At 47.7% G+C, this 19662-nt stretch overlaps 2 protein-coding genes across 4 annotated transcripts in view; one reads left to right on the forward strand and one right to left on the reverse strand.

Annotated features, from left to right (window-relative positions):
* Nucleotides 1-2596: 2596 nt before the first annotated feature.
* Nucleotides 2597-16787, forward strand: CHMP3 (charged multivesicular body protein 3). Its single transcript, XM_058803315.1, has 6 exons — nt 2597-2690; nt 7421-7481; nt 10875-11054; nt 13461-13582; nt 15218-15332; nt 16278-16787. Exons 1-6 carry the CDS (start codon nt 2646-2648, stop codon nt 16412-16414), a joined length of 660 nt encoding a protein of 219 aa, XP_058659298.1. The 5' UTR covers nt 2597-2645; the 3' UTR covers nt 16415-16787.
* Nucleotides 16788-18546: 1759 nt separating this feature from the next.
* The window catches only part of KDM3A (lysine demethylase 3A), a 29382-nt gene continuing 28266 nt past the window's right edge, over nt 18547-19662 (reverse strand). For all 3 annotated transcript variants that reach the window (XM_058803310.1, XM_058803309.1, XM_058803311.1), the window contains 2 exons: nt 19506-19640; nt 18547-19289 (listed from right to left, as the gene is read on the reverse strand). In XM_058803310.1, the coding sequence (XP_058659293.1) occupies nt 19209-19289; nt 19506-19640 (216 nt within the window). In that variant the 3' untranslated portion in view covers nt 18547-19208. The remainder of the gene's footprint in view (nt 19290-19505; nt 19641-19662) is intronic.

Below are 19662 nucleotides of genomic sequence, written 5' to 3' on the forward strand. Positions count from 1 at the left end.
TGAGTAGCTGAAATCCACATTGTTTCAGGACTGTTTTGAAATCTGCACTGAACTGAGGCCTTGCCAAGGGAAAGGAGAAGTTTTGTGAGTATAAATGAGGCTGCAGCTGAGGTGCTGACACACACAAGTGAGGTGCTGTACCACAGCCCGCTGCAGCCTTTCTCTGGTACCTCGGCACTTTGCCAAAAGCTGTGAGCGCTGAGCTGGAGCAATGCTGTGTCCTTGGAGCACTGAGTGCTCGTGGATTGCACTCTGCTGATGAAGGCTGACCTCCTCACCCTCACACACAGCCCCAGCAGCTCTGCTCCTGTGCACTGGCTCAGCCTTGTTTGCAAAGCTTTGTGCACACCTGTTCCAGCTGAAGACTGGTTCTAATGGCCTCAGTTGCTCTACTCATCCTGTTCTTTTGATGGATGACCCAAACTGCTGGTTAATTAGCAGGAGAGCCACTGAGGGCACATCCACAGGAGCAGGTAATCATGACCAGCAGGTAGCTGTGGAGGGAGGTTTAGTCCCCTCGTGTCTGGGTTATATAAATTGTTGTGATGCAGTTCCTGGCAACGCATCTGTTACAGAATCTTGAGCAGCTGGTGTAGTGTATGGAGAGTCCCAGCAGGACAGCAGAAGCAGTTGGATGTGTTTATTTTATGAAATGCTCGTGTCAGTAGCAGCAGAAGCATCCAAGGAACATTGTTTTCTACAATGCAGGATCTCAGACAGCCCTTCCCTGACGTGTTGACAGTTGAACATCCGGAGCAAGGAGCAAAGACTGTGCCTGTAACAAGGTCAGCGGTTTCGCTGCTCGCATGTTTTGCCTCGCAGGGCTGGGTTGTGCTGGTGCTTGTGAAGTGTCTTAACTGAGATGCTAAACATTCGTAAAGCATTGTTTTATTCTCTGATGTCTCGTGCCTGGAAGCTGGAGACCAATTGTAAACAGAAAATGTCAAAGCACTGAGGTGAGGGTATTCACTTGTTTGTTAGGTTTAATAAAGGCAATGGATGTTTGGTGCTGCTGTTACAAAAGATGGATTTAAATAATCTCTAAATCTCTTTGTCACTCTCGATTTCATCAATTATTGTTTTATTAGCACTGGCTTTCCCACTGCTGGTGCTCAGTCCAAAATGAGAGCTCTCTTTTCCAAAGCTTGTTTAGGTATTTTTTCTGCATTAGATTCTGGAGGGAAAGATGACCAAGGTGAAACTGTACATTTTTGTAACTCATTAAAAAGTCTGTCTCCAGTAATTAAATAATGAGGGTAAGTATAATCCTAAGGTATTAAAGAGTTAGGTTAAGTTAATAACACCTTTTTCTTTCTAAGCTTTTGCACTCTGTGCATCACTGATTTATTTCTAACGCTCTCAGTCTCAGATTGTGCACCGGGGTGTGAAGAGATGGACTGACTCTCTGGAGCTCCAGCAGAGCGGCTCCAAGCTGTCCCTTCATTTCGGCCAGGTGACCCTGCGGAGAGGAGGGTGAGGATGAGCCAGCCTGGCCTCCGGCATTTCTCCCAAAGAGCCCCAGGGCAGGGTGGCCATGGGCCGGAATGAGCCCTGTCCTGGCGCGTCCTGGGAAGAGGCCGGAGCGGGAGTCAGCCCTTGCACCGAGAAGTTACGGAGATGGCGGAGTTCCAGAGAAGGGAGCTGAGCTGGGAAAGGCTCTGCAGCAAGGGGGTGATGAGCACTGAGGGGGCTCAGCCTGGGGAGGCTCAGGGGCGCCTTATTGAGCTCTGTACGGCTCCTGACAGGAGGGACAGGGTGATCCCCACCATTATTGCTCTGTACGGCTCCTGACAGGAGGGACAGGGTGATCCCCACCATTATTGCTCTGTACAGCTCCTGACAGGAGGGACAGGGTGATCCCCACCATTATTGCTCTGTACGGCTCCTGACAGGAGGGACAGGGTGATCCCCACCATTATTGCTCTGTACAGCTCCTGACAGGAGGGACAGGGTGATCCCCACCATTATTGCTCTGTACGGCTCCTGACAGGAGGGACAGGGTGATCCCCACCCTTATTGCTCTGTACGGCTCCTGACAGGAGGGACAGGGTGATCCCCACCCTTATTGCTCTGTACGGCTCCTGACAGGAGGGGCAGGGTGATCCCCACCATTATTGCTCTGTACAGCTCCCTCACAGGAGGGGCAGCCGGGTGGGGATCAGGTTCTTGTCCCAGGAAACCACCGACAGGACGAGAGGGCGCAGCCTTTAGCTGGACCAGTAGAGTTCAAGTTGCGCATTAGGAGGAATTTCTTCACATTGGAATGGGCTGCCCAAGGCGGTGGTGGAGTCACTGTCTCTGGAGGTGTTTATGGAAAGACCGGACGTGGCACCCAGTGCCATAGCGGTGTTCGGCCGTGGTTGGAATCGAAAATCTCAGAAATCTTTCCCAACCCGACAGACCCTTGAATGAGTTACAAACACGCCCAGGGTGAGGGCCCGGCGCTCCCTCAGCGCCCGCCCCTCCGCGCGGGCGGGGCCGTGCGCAGCGCCACGTGACTGGCGGGAAGCCGCGAGGGGCGGGGCGAAGCCGTTCAGGCCCGGCCCCCCGCACGGAGCGGGCGGGGCGTGCGTTGGCGCAGGCGCAGTGCGCGCTCCGGCCGGCCCGGCTGCGGGGAGCCGGAAGCGCCGCGCGGGGCGGCCGCCATGGGGCTCTTCGGGAAGACCCCCGAGAAGCCGCCCAAGGAGCTGGTGAGGGGCCGGAGCCGCCGCGCGGGCCGCTGAGGGGCCGGGAGTTTGAGGGGGAGTGGCGGCAGGGCCGGGCGGCGTTGCTGTGGCGTCGGGCGGGGGCTGCGGAGGGGCCGGGCTCGGCCTGGCCCTGGCGGAGGCTGCGCCCGGGCCGGGCCCGGGCCCTGAGACCTCAGAGAACCCCCCGGTGTCTGGAGGGGCCTGCAGGGAACCGGAGAGGGGCTCTTTGTGAGGAAGTGGAGTGGCGGGGCAAGGGGGAAGGGGTACCAGTTGATAGAGGGGAAATTTAGGTTAGATCCTGAGATGAAATTCCTCCCTGCGAGCGTGGTGAGACACTGGAATGGGTTCCCCATGGAAGCTGTGGGTGCCCCATCCCTGGAAATGTTCAAAGCCAAGCTGGATAAGGCCTGGAGCAAGCTGGGGTAGTGGAAGGTGTCCCTGCCATAGCAGGGGTGGTTGGAGCTATATGGTCTGTAAGGCTCCTTCCAACTCCCTGATATTCTATGATTCTGTGATTCTAGCTCCTCTTGCAGGCACAGCTTTAAAATTTGGAAACAGTAGCTGAAATGTTGGGACTTGTGGGGGGAAGATGAGTCTGTAGACAAACCGTGTGTCCAGGAACAGTTTTCTGCTGTCACAGTGGAATGAAATAATCAAGTCACTGGTGGATTTCACTGTTGCCTTTCCTAAGTAGCTATGAATGTGTTAGAAAACCTGCTGTTTGCTGAGAGGAAGATCATACATTAGAAAAGCAGCAGGGAGAAGAATGACAGGCACACAAGCTGAAGGTTTGGACAAGCTGCAGTGTCACAGATGTCCCCTGGTGCTTTGTAGCAGCTGAGTCCAGGGGAGCAGGCTATGGCTGTTGCTCTCTCTCTCATATCTGGAGAATCTGGTGAGAGAATCAGATGAGGAATGTGCCTTTGGGAGTGTCCTTCCCCTCCTCCCCTGCCTGTGGCAGAGTCTGTGTGGGCTGGGTCAGTGTGCTGGGCTCCTGAGGGGGGCACAGGGGGAGCTGGGGCTGGGGGCTGCTGCTCTCGGCGTGGGTGAGCTGTGGAACCCCCACGTGTGTTCGTGCTGCACTCAGGAGTTCTCACCTCCTGCCTCAGGGCTGCTCTTGCTCTTTTGCCTTCTCTAACTGGTGAGCTTGCCATGTTCTCCAGTAGCACAGAGCCTGTGAGGCATCTTGGAGCTCTTGGAGGATGGTGCCAGCCACCTTGAACCTTCTTTTGGTGCACAGCAACAGCACAAGGAGCACTGACCATAAAATAAACCACAATAACTTCCACCTTTACATGAGGAAAAGCTTCTTTCTGCTGAGGGTGGAACAGCTGTGGGGTCTCCCTCTCTGGAGCCATTCCAAACCCACCTGGACACTTTCCTGTGTCACCTGCTCTGGGTGACCCTGCCTTGGCAGGGGGTTTGATCTCCAGAGGTCCCTTCCCAAGCCAGTGATTCTGTGATTCTCTGCAGAAAACCCTGCAAAGGCAGCATGGGACAGGTGGAGGGAAGGGTGACAAGAGTCCTCTTGCTGTCATGAGCCCTCCCTGGGGGTGCAGGCTGGCCTGGTGGCTTCACAGGCCTAACACTGATACTGAGACACCCATTATTAGTTAAAAATTCCTTTCCTCCTGTACCTAACTGCAGCTGATTTTCCTAACTGCTTTTTCTTTCCTTTTAGAAGGAATAAGCAGTAGCTGTGTGTGCATCCTGCTGGAGTCTGCCAGCAGCTGTGCTCAGATGCAGTCCCTGAGCAGGGCTGGGGGAGCCATCCAAGCACTGCAGGAGGATGGGGAGGGGTTGAGATTTTGGTGATGGCAATGATGTGCCCTCAGTTCCTTTGTCTGCCCACTCTGGGTGTGAGATAATTTATTTATGATCAATACAAGGCAAATATCTTCAGCCCTTGTGAAGAGCTGGTGATGCATTCCAGCCTGTCTAAAGCTGGGGATTTGTTGTACTTTTAATGCCATACTTTTAATGTACTTTTAACACCTGGATTGTTTGAAGTTAAAAAGTGGATTTTCCTCCAGTGTGGTGTGAGTTGGCTCTTTTCAGCTGGAGTGCTTTGCTGGCTGATTCTGGAATGGTGCAGTGCTGTGAGGGTGATGTTTTTGTTTAGATCAGGAGTGAAGCAGAATTGTTTCATCAGCCTGAAGCTGTGCTCAGGGTAGTTATCTCTGCTCAGCTGGACCTCATACTCCCGTTCCAGCATTGCTGCCTGTGCCATGGTCTGTGCATGTCCTGTGTGAGATGGGCACTGTGGCTTCCTTACAGCTCAACACACTGCTGGCTCATGTAGCTGGGAGCATGGGCTGGCCTGGAGCAGAGTCAGTGGGATTGCCTCCTCCTCTTACACAGAGCAGGAGAAGGGAAGGCACAAACACCCAGCTGTGCCTTTGGGGCAGTCAGGTCAGAGCCCTGGCAGTGCTGGGAAAGAGTTTCCTGCTGTCAGAGTGAGCAGGTTTTGATGACAGCCCACAGCCAGTCTGATTTCATGGTGTGTTTGTGCTGGGCTGGGCACCCCAGAGACAGAAGCTGCAAATCCTGCTGTGGTTCACTTGGCAGTTGCTGATTGTGCTGCTACATGGAGGTTTGTTGTGTGTTGGTTTGTTGTAGAATACAAGTTGTGGAGCAAATCTCTGGCAGGTGTGACGTTTGAGGCAGGACAGAGCTCTGTCATGTTTCTCTCAGTCTCTTCCCTCTGCTTTTTCCCTCTCATGTTAAAAGGGACCTTTTCAGCTTTCTGTCAGGGTGAGGAGTGACTCTCCACGATGTTACCTCCCCTGCTCTGAAGAACAACAGGGGAGGCTGCACTCACTTCTGGGTTTGGGTTTTTTTTACCTGTAACCCAGGGTTTAATTAAAAGTACAGGAGCTTTGTGAAACCTGTTAGAAACTTCTGCACCTCTGCAGGGCTTTGGGTTGTATGTGGGGGTTTTTAAGCTGATTTTGTACTTGGGCACCTCAAATGATGGCTGCAGTCAAAACATAGTCCTGTCCACCATGACCAAGAGAAAGTCTTCTGAGACTGGTGAAAGTCTAATAAATCTGTTGCTCTGCTGGGTTTGTGCACCAAAGAGAACTTGCTTTACAAGTTTTCATTGCACAAGTTCTCCTCACTCTGCTTCCCTGGATGGTCAGGGCAAGTGGAGCTCCCTGGGTGAGCCACAGGATCTGGAACAGAGGGATCTTGGCAGGTGCCAGGAGGGAGCTGCCAAAGGAGTGGCTGTGTTTGAACAGCACCAAAGGCAGGGGAAGGGAAGCTGGAGGGCAGAGAGACCTGAGCAAGGGGGAGGAACCAGCAGGAACCTCAAAATGTTGAGCAATGCAAGACTGGGAGGGATGTGCAGCCTGGGGCTGGCTGGGCACCAGCTCTGCAGGAAGGGATCTGCTTTCCCATGGATAATAAATGAGTCCTGAGCTCCCAGTGCAGCTCCCAGTGCACTTCTGCAGCAATGAGGGCAAACAGGGTGTGTGGGGAAGCTGTGCTCACAGTGCTGAGTGCTCTGTCACTGTGCTGCTCAGCAAGAGGCCACACCTGCACAAGTGTCCCAGTGTGGGCACCCAGCTCAGGAGGGATCTCTGCAAGCTAAGGAGGGGTGGCAGAGGCTGCACAAGTGTCCCAGTGTGGGCACCCAGCTCAGGAGGGATCTCTGCAAGCTAAGGAGGGGTGGCAGAGGCTGCACAAGTGTCCCAGTGTGGGCACCCAGCTCAGGAGGGATCTCTGCAAGCTGGGGAAGGGTGGCAGAGGCTGCACAAGTGTCCCAGTGTGGGCACCCAGCTCAGGGAGGATCTCTGCAAGCTAAGGAAGGGTGGCAGAGACAATCAGGATGGAGGAGGGCTGGAGCCTGTGGTGCAGGAGGAGTGGGAACTGTGCTAATTTTGGCTTGGAGAAGGTGAAGGAGGAAAGATTTAAAGCCTCTCACTGCCTCTGCTGGGGTTGTGGTCAAGGCACAGACAGGTACCTCTGGGGTGGGGGGCTACAGCCACAGCTGGCCAGAGGAGAGTTTTGAATTGAACATGAAAGGCCAGCTTGGATGGAGCTCTAAGCAATCTGGTTCAGTGGAAGGTGGCCCTGCCAACAGCAGGGCACTGGAAATATTTGGTCTTTAAGGTCCCTTCCAACCCAAACCATTCCAGAATTCTCAGAGGAAAAGTCTTCACCACCCAGGAGTAATTTCAGTGCATCTGCTCAGAGTGGCTGTGAAGTCTCTGCCCTCAGACTGTGTCAAAACTCCATGGATGAGACCTGGACAACCTGTCTGAGCTCTGAACTTGATCCTGCTTTGAGCTGGGGCTGGCTTGGAGACCTGCTGGAGATCTGACTGCAATGGGCAGTGGCACTCTCGGGGCTGTCATGTGTGCCAAAGTCTGTCCCTTGTGCTGAAACCCCCTGGGGCAATTCCCTGTGTGGGAAGTGAGCCAGGCTGTGAGCATCTGACTCCCAAATCACATCCTGCACTCATTGAAGAGTTTTGGTTGGAAGGGATCTATAAAGGTCCTCCTTAACAAATTGTCTGAACATGAAGAGCAGTGCAGTAATTGATGGTATCTCTGCAATGTTTGGGGGTTTTATCATTTGAATAATGAAATATTTGAACATCACTCATGACTTGCAGCTCATGCATTTTGAAGTGCTGCTTTTGATACTGAATGTTTAAGTTACATGAAAGTATAAAAGCGTAGTTTTGAAGTTGGAATTTCAAGTAACTCTCACTTTCTCTTTTTCAGGTCAATGAATGGTCCTTGAAGATAAGGAAAGAAATGAGAGTGATTGATAGACAGATCAGAGGTTTGTACTTGTGTCTCATGTTTTGTTTTTACTCTCCTTGTGTGTCTTCAAGGTTTTTTTTTACTTTAATTGAGGCAGGCTGTGAAATTTAATAACTTGGGGTAGTCTGTCACATCTGGAGTAAAGGAAGATAAATGTGATCCTGGGCCAGACTCAGTCTGTGTTACAAAATGATGTTGCTGTGAAGTTATCCTAGGAACATTTTTAAAAGAACATGAATATTTCATGCTCCCAGTAAGACATAAATGCTCTTAAATCCCTTTGGATAACATGTATTAGACTTATTATCCAGAATTTCACCAACACTGATTTAATGAGCAGTATCAATATGGTAAATAATTCCACATATGGACAGTTCAACTGGCATGTTCTGGTGTGAAAGTGCACATGCCAAGCAAAAGTAGCTTGCTGTCAGCTTGGAAAAATTACAAACAGAAGAGAGGAAGGGAAAAAAAAAGTATTTTCTGTGTGTGGGTGTTTTGGTATTAAATAATGAGCACTGCACTGCTGAATGTGTCTTGAAAAGCAGAGGAGTTGCTTAATATTGCACTGCTGTTAGTTCAGAATTTGTTCTACCTGCCTTCCCTGAGCCTGAAAATAGGTTTGGGCCTAGGTTTTGTTTTGCCCTTATTTCTTATTTCAAGTCCCTACCCTGTCCCTGGGATTTGTCCGTGGGAGGTGCTGGTGAAGGATATTTTGTGTCAGCATCTGGTTCCTGTTTGCGGTGGCACCTTGAGGAGCACATCCTGCATTGCCCATCCTTCCCCAGCCCTGTGCCTCTGCAGTGGCCTGGCAGGGGTTGTGTCTTGCAGACTTGCAGGGGTTGGTTGGAGAAGGTTGTGCAGTACAAAGTCTGTCCTTGGCTCCAGCATGAGGAACACAGTTTGTGTCTTTCCCAGGAAAATTGATCTACAGGGATGTGAATTCTTTTACTTTCCCCAGGGCACTTTGTGTGGCTGTATCAGGCACAGAGGAGCTGCTACTCTGATCTTACTAGCAAAATATGTTTTAGAGGCTGCATCTTCCACAGAAGCAAAATACCCACATATTCACTGCTGATGTTTCTGGAAATTTTGGGGTTCTCTTAACTTTTTACATGCCATAATGCTTTTAATGGCCTGCACAGATACTGGGTTACATGGGTGTGTGATAGTTTGATGTAGATGCAAATCTAATTATTTTAGCAGCTCTAAACCTGTGTGTGTTTCAGAGTCCTACATTCACAGAAATACAGTTCAGCACTAGCCACCAACCATCTGCTGCACTGATAATTGCCTTTAAAATAAGGTACAGAATATCTTGGTGCCAGGATTTCACATTTTACCAAGGGTCACCTATGGATTGGTTCTGCTGGACGCTTCCCAGGCTAGCAGGCTGCTCCTGAAGGATGGCAGCCAAGTGCCACCAAAGGCTTCCTCAGAAGTTACCCACTGCAGTTGGATTCTGTCATGCTCTCCTGTTTCACCTGAGCCTGACACAGGAAATCCCTGCAGTCTTTAAGGAAGGATGCTAAGCTGGAACCTGTCTTAGTTTCCTTGGGGAAGGCTGTGCTGGATGTGTTTGAACAAGGCAGCACTGGATCCACCTGGGATGAACTGAGTGGGCTTGGATCACTTGGGCACTTGGCTTGAGAGTCAGCAGAGTTACTGAAATAGCAACACACTCTGAAACCATCTGTTGTTGGACTCTGGCTGCTGTAGTGATTTCTCTTTGGGGTAGGCTGTCTTTCAGAGCTTGGAAGGTTTGGAGAGATGAAAGGTATCCTTGTTCCTTCAGAATTGAAATTTTTGAGTAGATAGAGTTGGAGTAACACAGTAACTTTGTGTTTTGCTGAGCTGTGAGGCCCTCTCACAGGTGCTTGGGCTGCTCTGTGCCTCTTGTGCTTGAATGTGCTGCAGAGGCACTGGGGAGGTGACTTTGGCTCCCTTGAGGAGTGTGGCTGGCACTGCCCTTCAGAGATGGAGTTGGCAGTTCCTGCATCCTTGTGCCACTGATCTCATACCCAGCACTTGCTGCCAGTGAGAGCATTCCCTTGGGGCAGGCTGCCCTGCACAATACTTGGGGTTGTTTTCAGCCTGCCAGAGTGAGTGTTGCAATTCTCAGTGCTGCTGGGTTCTTCTGGTGCTTTCTGTTTCCTGCTGGATCACTTCAGCTCTTTCTTACCTGGGACTCAGCTCAGTCCCATGTCTGACACACAAATGTCTTCAGGTTTGTGGTGTTTCTGAAAATAATAGTGGGAAAGCAGCAAAGGTTTGTTTTTCTGATTTTAATCCTACAGCTTGCTGCCAGTCCTTTAAGGTAAACACCTCAGTGAATGACACTGAGAGAGTTACTGGTCTTGAGTACAGGGTGCACTAACTCCCACCTGAGAAGCTGTGGTGAGGTCTCCAAGTGCCAGAAGGAGTGTGTTGATGCCTTTGTTTTTATAAAAGGGCAGCTTCTGATTCTTCCAATGTATAACTTTGTCTGGTGTAAATCAAGAAGACTCAAAGCTAAATCTGAGCAGAGGCTTTCTTTGAAAAAATTGTTCTTGTGGTCATTTCAATCAACTCTTTGCAGGAAGGTGAGGAACCCTTACTATCTGAAGTCTTTATTTACTTTAGGATAATTTTTCTTATGGACTCTGAGATCCACATTTCATCAGTGACTAATTTATTGCTGAGTCTGGAAAAGAAAGGAGATTGATATTGTCCTTACTTATTGTGCTTACTCTTGCACTTTTTACTCTGGGCTTTTTGGAGTACCTGGCTCCTCCTGTTCACAGCCAGTGTTGCCTGGCAGGGCAGAACTGTCAGCAGTCACATCAGATTTGCTGGAGAAACCACTGGTATTTAAGAATTTTAATAGTTCAAATCCAGCCATGCTGGATTTGCTCTTTGCTCATGCTTAGTTCAGTATTCCCACTTAAGCACACTCTTAAAAAAGCTGTGGAACAAAGCTGGATGCCAGGAGAGTTTGAACAGGATGTTTCAAGTTGGATGTATATTTTGTGTATATTTATTTGCATCAGGCCAGTTTAATAGTCAGGAAGTTATTTTGAAGTTGTGAGTCAAGTCTTCCTCTCAGAGTGCTGTGTTCTTAGAGGACCTTTTTTGCTTTGTAAGCTCTTAGTCAGCTCAGCATCATGGACTGATATTCTCAGACAGTCCTTTAGAGCTCTCTTGACTGCAAAGGAAATTACAGAGCTGGGTGTTCAGTAATTAGAATTTTCCTATTAAGATTTAGCTGAATTAATCAGCTGACATGTAAATCAGCCCAGAACAAGGTAACAGAGGGAATCTGAAATCAAGCAGAAACAATTCTTTCCATTGGAAACACACCTCAACAAATGCTGATTTCTCTTCTATATCCTTAGGAGTTGGTCACTGTTTGCTGTGTTTCTCTGTGCTGCAGATATCCAGAGGGAAGAGGAGAAGGTGAAGAGGTCAATAAAGGATGCTGCCAAAAAGAACCAGAGAGATGTGTGTGTGATCCTGGCCAAGGAGCTGGTCCGCTCTCGGAGGGCCGTAAGCAAACTCTATGCATCCAAAGCTCACATGAACTCAGTTCTCATGGGCATGAAGAACCAGCTTGGTAAGAGCAATTCTGGGCCCAAGCACTGCTCTGGCAGCAGAAGTGAGGTCTGAGGTTTCCTTGTCCAGAACCAAAATTAAATGCAGGCAGAGCTTGAATGTGGGAGCAGCTGTGCTCCTGTGGAGAGCAGCTGATTCCTGTGGGCTTCAGGAACCTGGGAAGATCATCCCAGAGCTGTGAGGCTGCTGAAGTTCTGCCCCCTAACCCCAGCAGGCACATGCAGCCACACTGTCAGAGCAGAGCCTTTGCCACCACCCCATAAACACACACAGCTTTCACTCACTGTCAGCAGCTCCACCCGCTCTTCCTCTTCAGGTCCACTTGTGGAACACACACACAACACACACAACAGATCAGTTGTTCCAGGAGCTGCTCTCAGATGCTCTGTTCAAGCTGGCCATACACCTGCTACCTGCCCCAGATTTCCTTCTCTGCCTGAACTGCTGGTACCTGGCCCTGCAGGCCCCTGAGGTTTGTGTGTTCCCTGATCCACTTCAATCCTTCCCCAATCTACCTTTGGTCATTCCCCTAAGATGCAGATATGTTCCTGTAATCCCATTAAAAGATCCATTGCAAGTTTCCCCCGTGTCCAGACATGCTCTTTTCCCCTACATCCCTGTAAGGAGTCCTGCATCCCTGTAGTCAGGATTGAGTCTGCAGGATTCTCTGAGGCTGTTTCTCCAGTGCCCTGCCTGGATGGGTGTCCCACCCCAGGCTCTGAAGAAGTCAGGGAGCTCCCAGTTTTGGTTTCCTGGGATTCCTGCCCTCCTTGTCCCCTGCATCCTTGCTGGTTCCCTGTTTGCTGGGATGAGCTGCTCAGCAGATGATGTGACAGCTCTCCTCAGAGCCTGAGGGTTCCAGTGGTGTGAGAATCACATGCTCTGGAACTGAGCTCACAGCAGTTGGGAGCACATTCTTAGTGTGCATTTCCGAAGAGTTGGAATGCATTCCTGATACCCCTGTGTCCTGGTGGAGCCTGTGTCCCTGATTTTGACAGGATCTGTCACAGGAGTAGAATTCTCTTCATCGTGTAGTTGTTGCTTCTCTAGCAAGAGTCTGGGGGCATTTACCAACAGCTGCATGGGGATGGGGCAGCAGTGCTTGATTTCTTAGTGTGGATGAACCCTTTTGCCCCTTGACTTAACACCCATGTTCTGTAAACTCTCCCTGGTCCTTTGAGTTCCTCCAGAATCAGCATATTTCCCTTGTTCCTTATCCACATCAGAAATCTGTTAAAATATGCTTCCTGCAGTTTTCCATAGCTGGAAGCAGTCCAGCCTGTAACAAGCAGAGCAGAAAGCTGTAAAGACAGGAGAAGACTTGGTGGAGATGAACAAGCTGCTGAAATGTCAAAGCATTTCCTCCACCCCACCATCATCCAAGTAGATTTTAATGTTGGATGAGTGATAAAACATAAAACATGTAAGGGTAATTTTATGATTGTTCAAATGTGGCTCCCCATGCATCTCACTTAGGAAAGGAAGGTTGGTCCATCCTTGCACCTTAAGGTGTCTCTTAAAAGGAAAAACTCAAATCTGCCTCTTTCTTATTACCACTGCCAGCATCTTCATCTTCCTGGGAATGTTCTGATATATCTAGATAGGAAATATGGAGGAATCTAGAATTCAGTCTGGGGTTTGTTTGAGAAATGACCACTCAAGGCAAGGTGTCTGTTAGTTTGTTACAAGTGTAGCCCTCTTAAATTACTAAAATGAAAAATAATATGTGCTGTGCCTTCATTTTGCTTCATTAAGGAGTGAGCATTTTATATCCAAACAGGTAAGTTCTCCATGTCCAGGAAGCTGCAAAGCTAGATGGCAGAATTCAAAAAACTTAGTACCCTTAATTACTGCTTTTTGATCTTGGTATGTCAATACATGTGAGGAGAGCTTATAAGTTAGAATAGCCTTTGGAAAGAGTTTTGTTAAATTTAAACAAGCTTATTTGTGGCTTGTCTGCTTCAGTATTAATGTTGTAGCTTACTCTTTGCTGTGGAACTATTGCAGCAGAACTTCTGCCAGGGCTGGTTTCAGTGGCTGGTGTCAGGCAGGAGATCCTGGTTCAGCAGTCACTGCAGCTCTGCTGCTGAGGGGCTGGGCAGGAGCAGCTTTTTCCTCTCTTTGGTGACCTGGGTGCAGCTGGGGTGAAATCTCTCTGCAGGCCACCTGGGCTCCTCATTGCACAGTGCATTTATAGCTTTGCTATAAATGTCACTTTTCCAATGTGGGTATAAGTTGGGCTTTTCCAGGAATTTAGTCAAGAGTGAAGAAGTGCAATGCCTGTTTATTTTTTTAAATTGAATTGCCTAAATGTAAGCAAATTTCCATGTAGGGATGATACAATTTCTCTGCTTTCAGCAGTGCATGAATTGTTCTTCAAACTGTTCTGTGCCTCTCTCCTTCACAGCTGTCCTCAGAGTAGCAGGTTCACTGCAGAAGAGCACAGAAGTCATGAAAGCTATGCAAAATCTAGTAAAAATCCCAGAAATCCAAGCAACAATGAGGGACTTGTCCAAAGAGATGATGAAGGTAAGGTCTGGCACATAAATGAGACTTGGGTGAGCACAGTGTGGCTGTCTCTGAGCTGTGCAGTCACTTGGGTGTCCCCTTTGTCACAGGGAGCTCAGGACACTCTGACTCCGTGGCCAGTCTGATACTGGAGACACAAAGAGTTTAAAATCTAACAGCAAAAAGCTGCTAGACCAACATTCCTAATAATAATTTTGAGTCAAAATTGGCAACATATGGGGAATTTATTTGCCATGGACATGTTCAAAGAAAGAACAATTTTCAGGCATTTATATACACTATAACAGCCAAGATCTTTTTAATACACACACCTAAAAATCTGCCCAATTTATTGCATCATGGTAGAGATGTTTTGTTTCTTTTAATTACTAGCAGAACGTCTCATCTGTCTTTGTTTAATGGATAACCTGAGTTTCATCCAGCTAACAGTGCTTTATTAAATTTGCTGTCCTGCTTAGACAATTACTATTGATTAAGTTTTCTGGGGAGTACAAGCCTTTGATTCCTTAACTTTCTCAAGGTACCATTCTTGTTCTATGACATCTAAATGATCTCTAGTTATATGATAACCATTAAACAATTCTTTATTGAATTTTGTTCTTCAGCTATAGATTCTCTAAGGGCTCTGGGTCCATAGAGTTCCTTTCTGCAGGTGCAGTGAGGTAATTTCTCAGGGTTTCCTACTGACACTTAGCCAATACAGATCTAAACCAATACCAGCCAAAATAACACAATCAAACATTCCTTAACTAATAATTAAGTTTATTACAAAATTTTTAAAGAACCACAAAACTCCTGGCTAATTCAGATATAACTCACTGTCACTGGTTTAAAGCATCCAGCTCAGTGTCTCCATGTGATGGGAGTGCTCTGATTTGAAAGCATACATAATTCTCTGTTATGACTCTTACATTTTCAACTACCAAAGTTGTTTTGCTTTTTCCCTTCTTACCACTCTAGACTGTTTAGTTCAAATAAGTTTATTTCTAAATAATTTTATCAGTGTACCAGCATGGTTTGGCCATATCTAGGTTGCAGGGCCTGCAAAGGAATAATTTCAAATGCAGATACAAAACCTAAGCTGTGTCAAAGAGCAGTTTTACAGTGTGCTGCAGAGTTCATGCTGCATGACTGAAGCTTACACTTGTATTTCACATGTTTGGAGCAGGCTGGGCTCTTGGTTTAGATGTGCAACAGCAGTAAATAACCATGGAATCATGGAATGGCTTGGGTTGGAAAGGATCTTAAAGGTCATGTAATTCCAGCCCCCTGCCATGGAAGGGACATCTGCCCCTGGAGCAGGTTGCTCAGAGCCCCATCTAACCTGGCTGGGAGCACTCCCAGGGACTGGGCATCCACAGCTTCTCTGGGGAACCTGTTCCAGCTCACAGGGAAGAATTTCTTCCTAATACCTAATTTAAATCTCTCCTCTTTTGGTTTAAATAACTTGATGTTTTCCAAGTGAGAACAGGTGCCTTTAATCCTCAGTTTTCTTCCTGCTTTTCCTCTGCAGGAGAGATGTGTGCTCATGTTACATGCCTGGATAGGCAGAACCCCATCTCCCAAGGAGAAATGAGTTTTCTTACTCTGCTGTTTCCAAGGGCATCACAGGCTGCCTTGTTCTTTTCCTGCTAGGCTGGGATTATAGAGGAAATGCTGGAGGACACCTTTGAAGGCCTGGAGGATCAGGAGGAGATGGAGGAGGAAGCTGAGGCAGAAATTGACAAAATCCTTTTTGAAATTACAGCTGGTGAGTTTGTGGGTGCTGAGAGCCAGGTCCCTGCTCTGTTCAATAAGCTGCAGCAAGTGAAATCTTCACCTATTCTGTGCTCTCCCAGTGGCATCTCTTCCCTTGGTGATGGGCAGAGAGCTCTGACAAGCTGATTTCTCAGGGAATACTGCCTGAGAAGGCCAGTGGGGCTCAGCAGGGCAGAACTAATATCCATCAGCTGCTCTCTGTGCAGTTATGTAATTGAGGCTCTCACAGATCTGTGTGTGGCTGTGCACTGAATCCTCTTAACAAGGTGAGACTTACATGATTGGCTGGGTATTGTTATTAATGAAACCAAGAAATGATTGTTATTAATGAAACCAGAAACTGCTGCACTGCCTTGAGTCATAGGCTGTGTTGTGAGTCCTGGCAGTAACATGCTGTGTCTTGTTTGGGGGAAAAAACCCAAAACAAACACAAAATCCCTCTTAAAGCCAAAACCACAACTTCTGCCTTCCAGCTCATGAAGTAATAATGATTTACTGGTTCAGTTATTTGGCTTGGAGGATGCTTAGAATGCTCCTTTCACCTGGATTGCTTGTGATGTGGTGTGACAAAAACAAGCACGGGGCTGCATTCAGCTGCACGACCCTGCTGGCACCTTGTGCTCAGTGCCTGGCACCTTGCCCTGTTCTTTTCTCATCCTCATTTGCCTTCTCCATCCTGTTTCCCTGCTCCCGAGCAGGCAGGGGGAGCTCCCGGGCAAGCAGCAGGGCCTGGGGGGAGCTGGGGAAGGAGCACAGAGGCTCAGAGCTGGCAGGGCAGTGCTGCAGGACAGCCCTCACCCCTGGGCTGGCCCTGGCCCTGCTCAGGGCTGTGACCTCCGTGGGAAATGACTGGTTGGGTTGTGTTAGGTGTCCCCAAAAGGCACTAATTATGAAATGAAGACCTGACGCTCACTAATGAGCCTGTTTGCTGTTGCAGGGGCCTTGGGTAAAGCTCCCAGTAAAGTGACAGATGCTCTGCCAGAGCCTGAGCCCATGGGGGCAGCAGCTGCTGCCGTGGATGAGGAGGAGGACATCGAGGCCATGCAGTCCCGGCTGGCCACCCTGAGGAGCTAGGCCCAGCATGGATGTGTACAGATGGCTTGATTTTATTCTGTCCTACCTTCAAAATGCAAAACTTTATGTATTCTCACTTATGTAATATATATATTTTTTTTGTTTCTTCCTGAGGATTTTTTCCTCCAAGACACTACTGTAATATACTTCTTGCAGTTTTCTGTTCAGCCCATGTTTCCTGTGGTGACATGGCAAGGGTGGTGTAATGTTATGTATTTTTAGACATAAAGTCCTGAAATATATTCTCATCTTCAAGCAGCATTTCTCTCTAACAGGCACTTGGGTTTAATCTGCTACCAAAAACCTCCAGCACTGTCAGATCTGTGTTTTCCTGAATCAATACAAATTTTATTAAAGCTGCTTCTAACAGTCACTGCCATGGCAGCAGTTTAGTTTGCATCACTTTGGCCTTTCACAAACAATACCCCCATTTAACACCTCCCTTTTAGTTTTATTACACTTTTCTTTAGCACATTTAGGGCCTTCACTGCATGGTTAGAGAGAAGTTTTCAGTCTGTTCCAGCTCTGTATGGTCACAGGGGAGCCTGGCTTTGCCAAGGCCTGGCACAGTGAGGGCAGGGCAGGTGGCAGCAGTGGGAGGGGGCCCTGCCTCACCAGGCTGCTGGCAAAGCTTCCCTTGGCAGTGCCAAGGCCTCTCTGCTGCTCCAAGAGCACGTTCCAGGGTCACAGGAGAGCTGTGTCTCCTCCCATGGATGTCATGGCTCACAAAAGGCTGTTTGGAAACCAAAAATCTCTGACCCAAACCTGTCACTGCCACAGCACCTCCCCAGCAAAGGCCAGAGCTCTTCATTTAAGGAAGCCAAGTCTCCAAATAATTGTAGAAAAACACACAAGGCACACAGAGAGCTGGATGGAGCCCAACACCTCCCAGTTTCAGCCATAAAAGCATGGGAAGGGCCAAGCACTGCTCACCTTTGTGCTGGGGGAGGCAAAGTACCCCCAGTGCTTCAGGGCTCTGCAATTCAAGTGCTCATCTCCACCCCAAATGCAACAAAAACCACCAAGAGGGACAGCTTGGTTCTTGTGGTCTTAAAAAACCCAGAAAGGACACATCAGAAACAAAGTGGGTGAGAGCTGCAATAAAACAAGACTGAACAGCAGCACAGTGGTAAGAGCTCAAAATGCAGCTTCACCAATGAGTCTTTTCAGATCTATGAGCACACACACGGGGTGTGTGAGGTCAGTGTGACTCAGCTCCCTGGGAGGGATCTGCATTCCAGCTGGTGCCAAGGAAAGCAATGAACCTGCTCACTGTCATCTCCTTCAAGGTGATAGTCCAAGGGAGAACGTTCAGGTAAGTGTTGTGTTTAAGCACACTTGACAAATTCAAGCACAAATGCCAATTCAAGGCACCTGAAGTGACTAGAACAAGTTATTTACTGTCAAGAGGTGGCAGCAAGTGAAGGTGGAGGAAAGCTCTCACTGAATACAGTGAAGGGCTGGTGTGTGGGCAAACCTTCTGTAAATCAACTTAACTCTTTACAACAGGCTCCTGCTCCCTGCACATCCCTGCAGCCTCTGTCCCCTCTCCTGAGGGAGCAAGCAGGAAATTCCTCTGAAGAAGAGAAGAACCCTGCCACCCAAGCCAGACCCAACAGTTGCTGCTGATCACAAGCAGCAGGTCAAGCACTACAAAGAGCATTTGCAGAGTTCAATTTGTTGCATAAGCTCAGAAAAGTGAACTTGGAGGCCACCCTGCAACTTTCAGTGCTGGGAAGGAACTGAAAGGTTAATTCTGTCTCAGGGTATCTCATCAAATGAGAGATTCACTTTCCCATTCATAACCTCTCTTCCTCTTTGAAGTTTTATGATGTTTTCAGTGTTTCTCCAAACAGCCCTGAATTCTGTGTGTACCATTTCAGACTGAAGCTGCAAAGCTCCTGTGACACCACAGCACTGGCAGCAGTAGTGTCAGCTAAGCCTTCCTTGGGTTAATAAAAAATAACTATAAACAGGTCTGCTGCTAAATTCCATAACCTAAGCCTTCACAAACTTCAATAAACAGCATGAACCATTTATGATACACAGTTTTCCTCTGCATTTCAAAGTACTGCATCAAATTAATTACATTTTAAACAGTCAACTGAAGAAGACAGGCAAGGAACAGTATCTGAAATAGAAGAATTTTTATGTAACCATTCAGTGTTAAAAACAAGAGAATCAAACATCAGTTCAAATTAAAGAGCAGTTTCGAACAGAAGACATTTGATTAAAAGTTTCTTTTAACATTTAGAAATTTAAATACATTTACCTAAAGATGGTTAACTCCCATCTCTATGTTACTATACAATAGCTTAAAGCTAATTTAAATGCTAGTTCTATGTTAATGTGAAATTCCAGAACTGCATTCTTAACTTTTTATGTAAATTGGTTATTAAACTGAGTGATTCCATACTTCCTCCCACCCCAAAATAAATTTTAAAAATTGAAGCTTTACAATGCCTTGAATAATATTTTTTCAAAGGAGTAATTTGGAATAGTTCCCAACAGTTCTATAGGAGGTATTTTGTACAGTTTGGAGAGCAACTCCGTATAAAGTTCTATTGCAACTGAGCATTCACAGTATGCCACAGTCCATACATATTACTACATATACATATCAGGTTTGTAAACATTGGAAGAATACACAGAACATAGTACCACGACCCTCTGGTACTGCTGAAAGGAAGATGAGGTAACATTCATATAATCTCAAAGTCCACAGAGGTCCTGACTGAGTAGGTAAAACAGCTGCCAATGCTTCTGTTTCATAGTGTGTGGTTAAGGCTCTACGTCACGGTCTGCTAAGGCTGGATTCATTAGCTCTCAGTATCCCAACTGCATCTTTAACAGCGTGGTAAATGACATTCTTCACCTGCAGGAGCAAAGCAAAACGTGCTTGGTTTTACAAGCAAACAGCACAGAGAGTTTTCCAACTTTCCCACTTACTTCCCCTCACCCTGTGCAGGTTACTTCAGACACACTCATCTGCCCGACCTTCATGCAAATCACCAAATTGGGAAAACAAAATTTGTTGTATTTTAGGGGTTTTTTGTTTAAAGTTCAAGAGCACTGAGCATTGAGAATTTACCTGCAATTTATCTTCGTGGTTCGTATGCGTATGTGACAGATACCTAAATTCCTGAGTGAGCCAGAAGCAGTGCTTGACATGCTCTGGGGATACAAAGTCTTCTGCAACTTTAATACAACTGTACAAATTATGAACCTAGAGAGAACAAACAAGCATT

This window comes from Ammospiza caudacuta, chromosome 4 (assembly GCF_027887145.1).
Source record: "Ammospiza caudacuta isolate bAmmCau1 chromosome 4, bAmmCau1.pri, whole genome shotgun sequence".
In the NCBI taxonomy this organism is placed as follows: domain Eukaryota; kingdom Metazoa; phylum Chordata; class Aves; order Passeriformes; family Passerellidae; genus Ammospiza; species Ammospiza caudacuta.

Excerpts from the sequence above, each read along its gene's own strand:
- CHMP3 (XM_058803315.1), top strand. The coding sequence starts at position 2,646 with ATGGGGCTCTTCGGGAAGACCCCCGAGAAGCCGCCCAAGGAGCTG. Across the intron at positions 13,583-15,217 it reads TGTCCAAAGAGATGATGAAG|GCTGGGATTATAGAGGAAAT; the intron begins GTAAGGTCTGGC and ends TTTTCCTGCTAG. Across the intron at positions 15,333-16,277 it reads CCTTTTTGAAATTACAGCTG|GGGCCTTGGGTAAAGCTCCC; the intron begins GTGAGTTTGTGG and ends TTGCTGTTGCAG.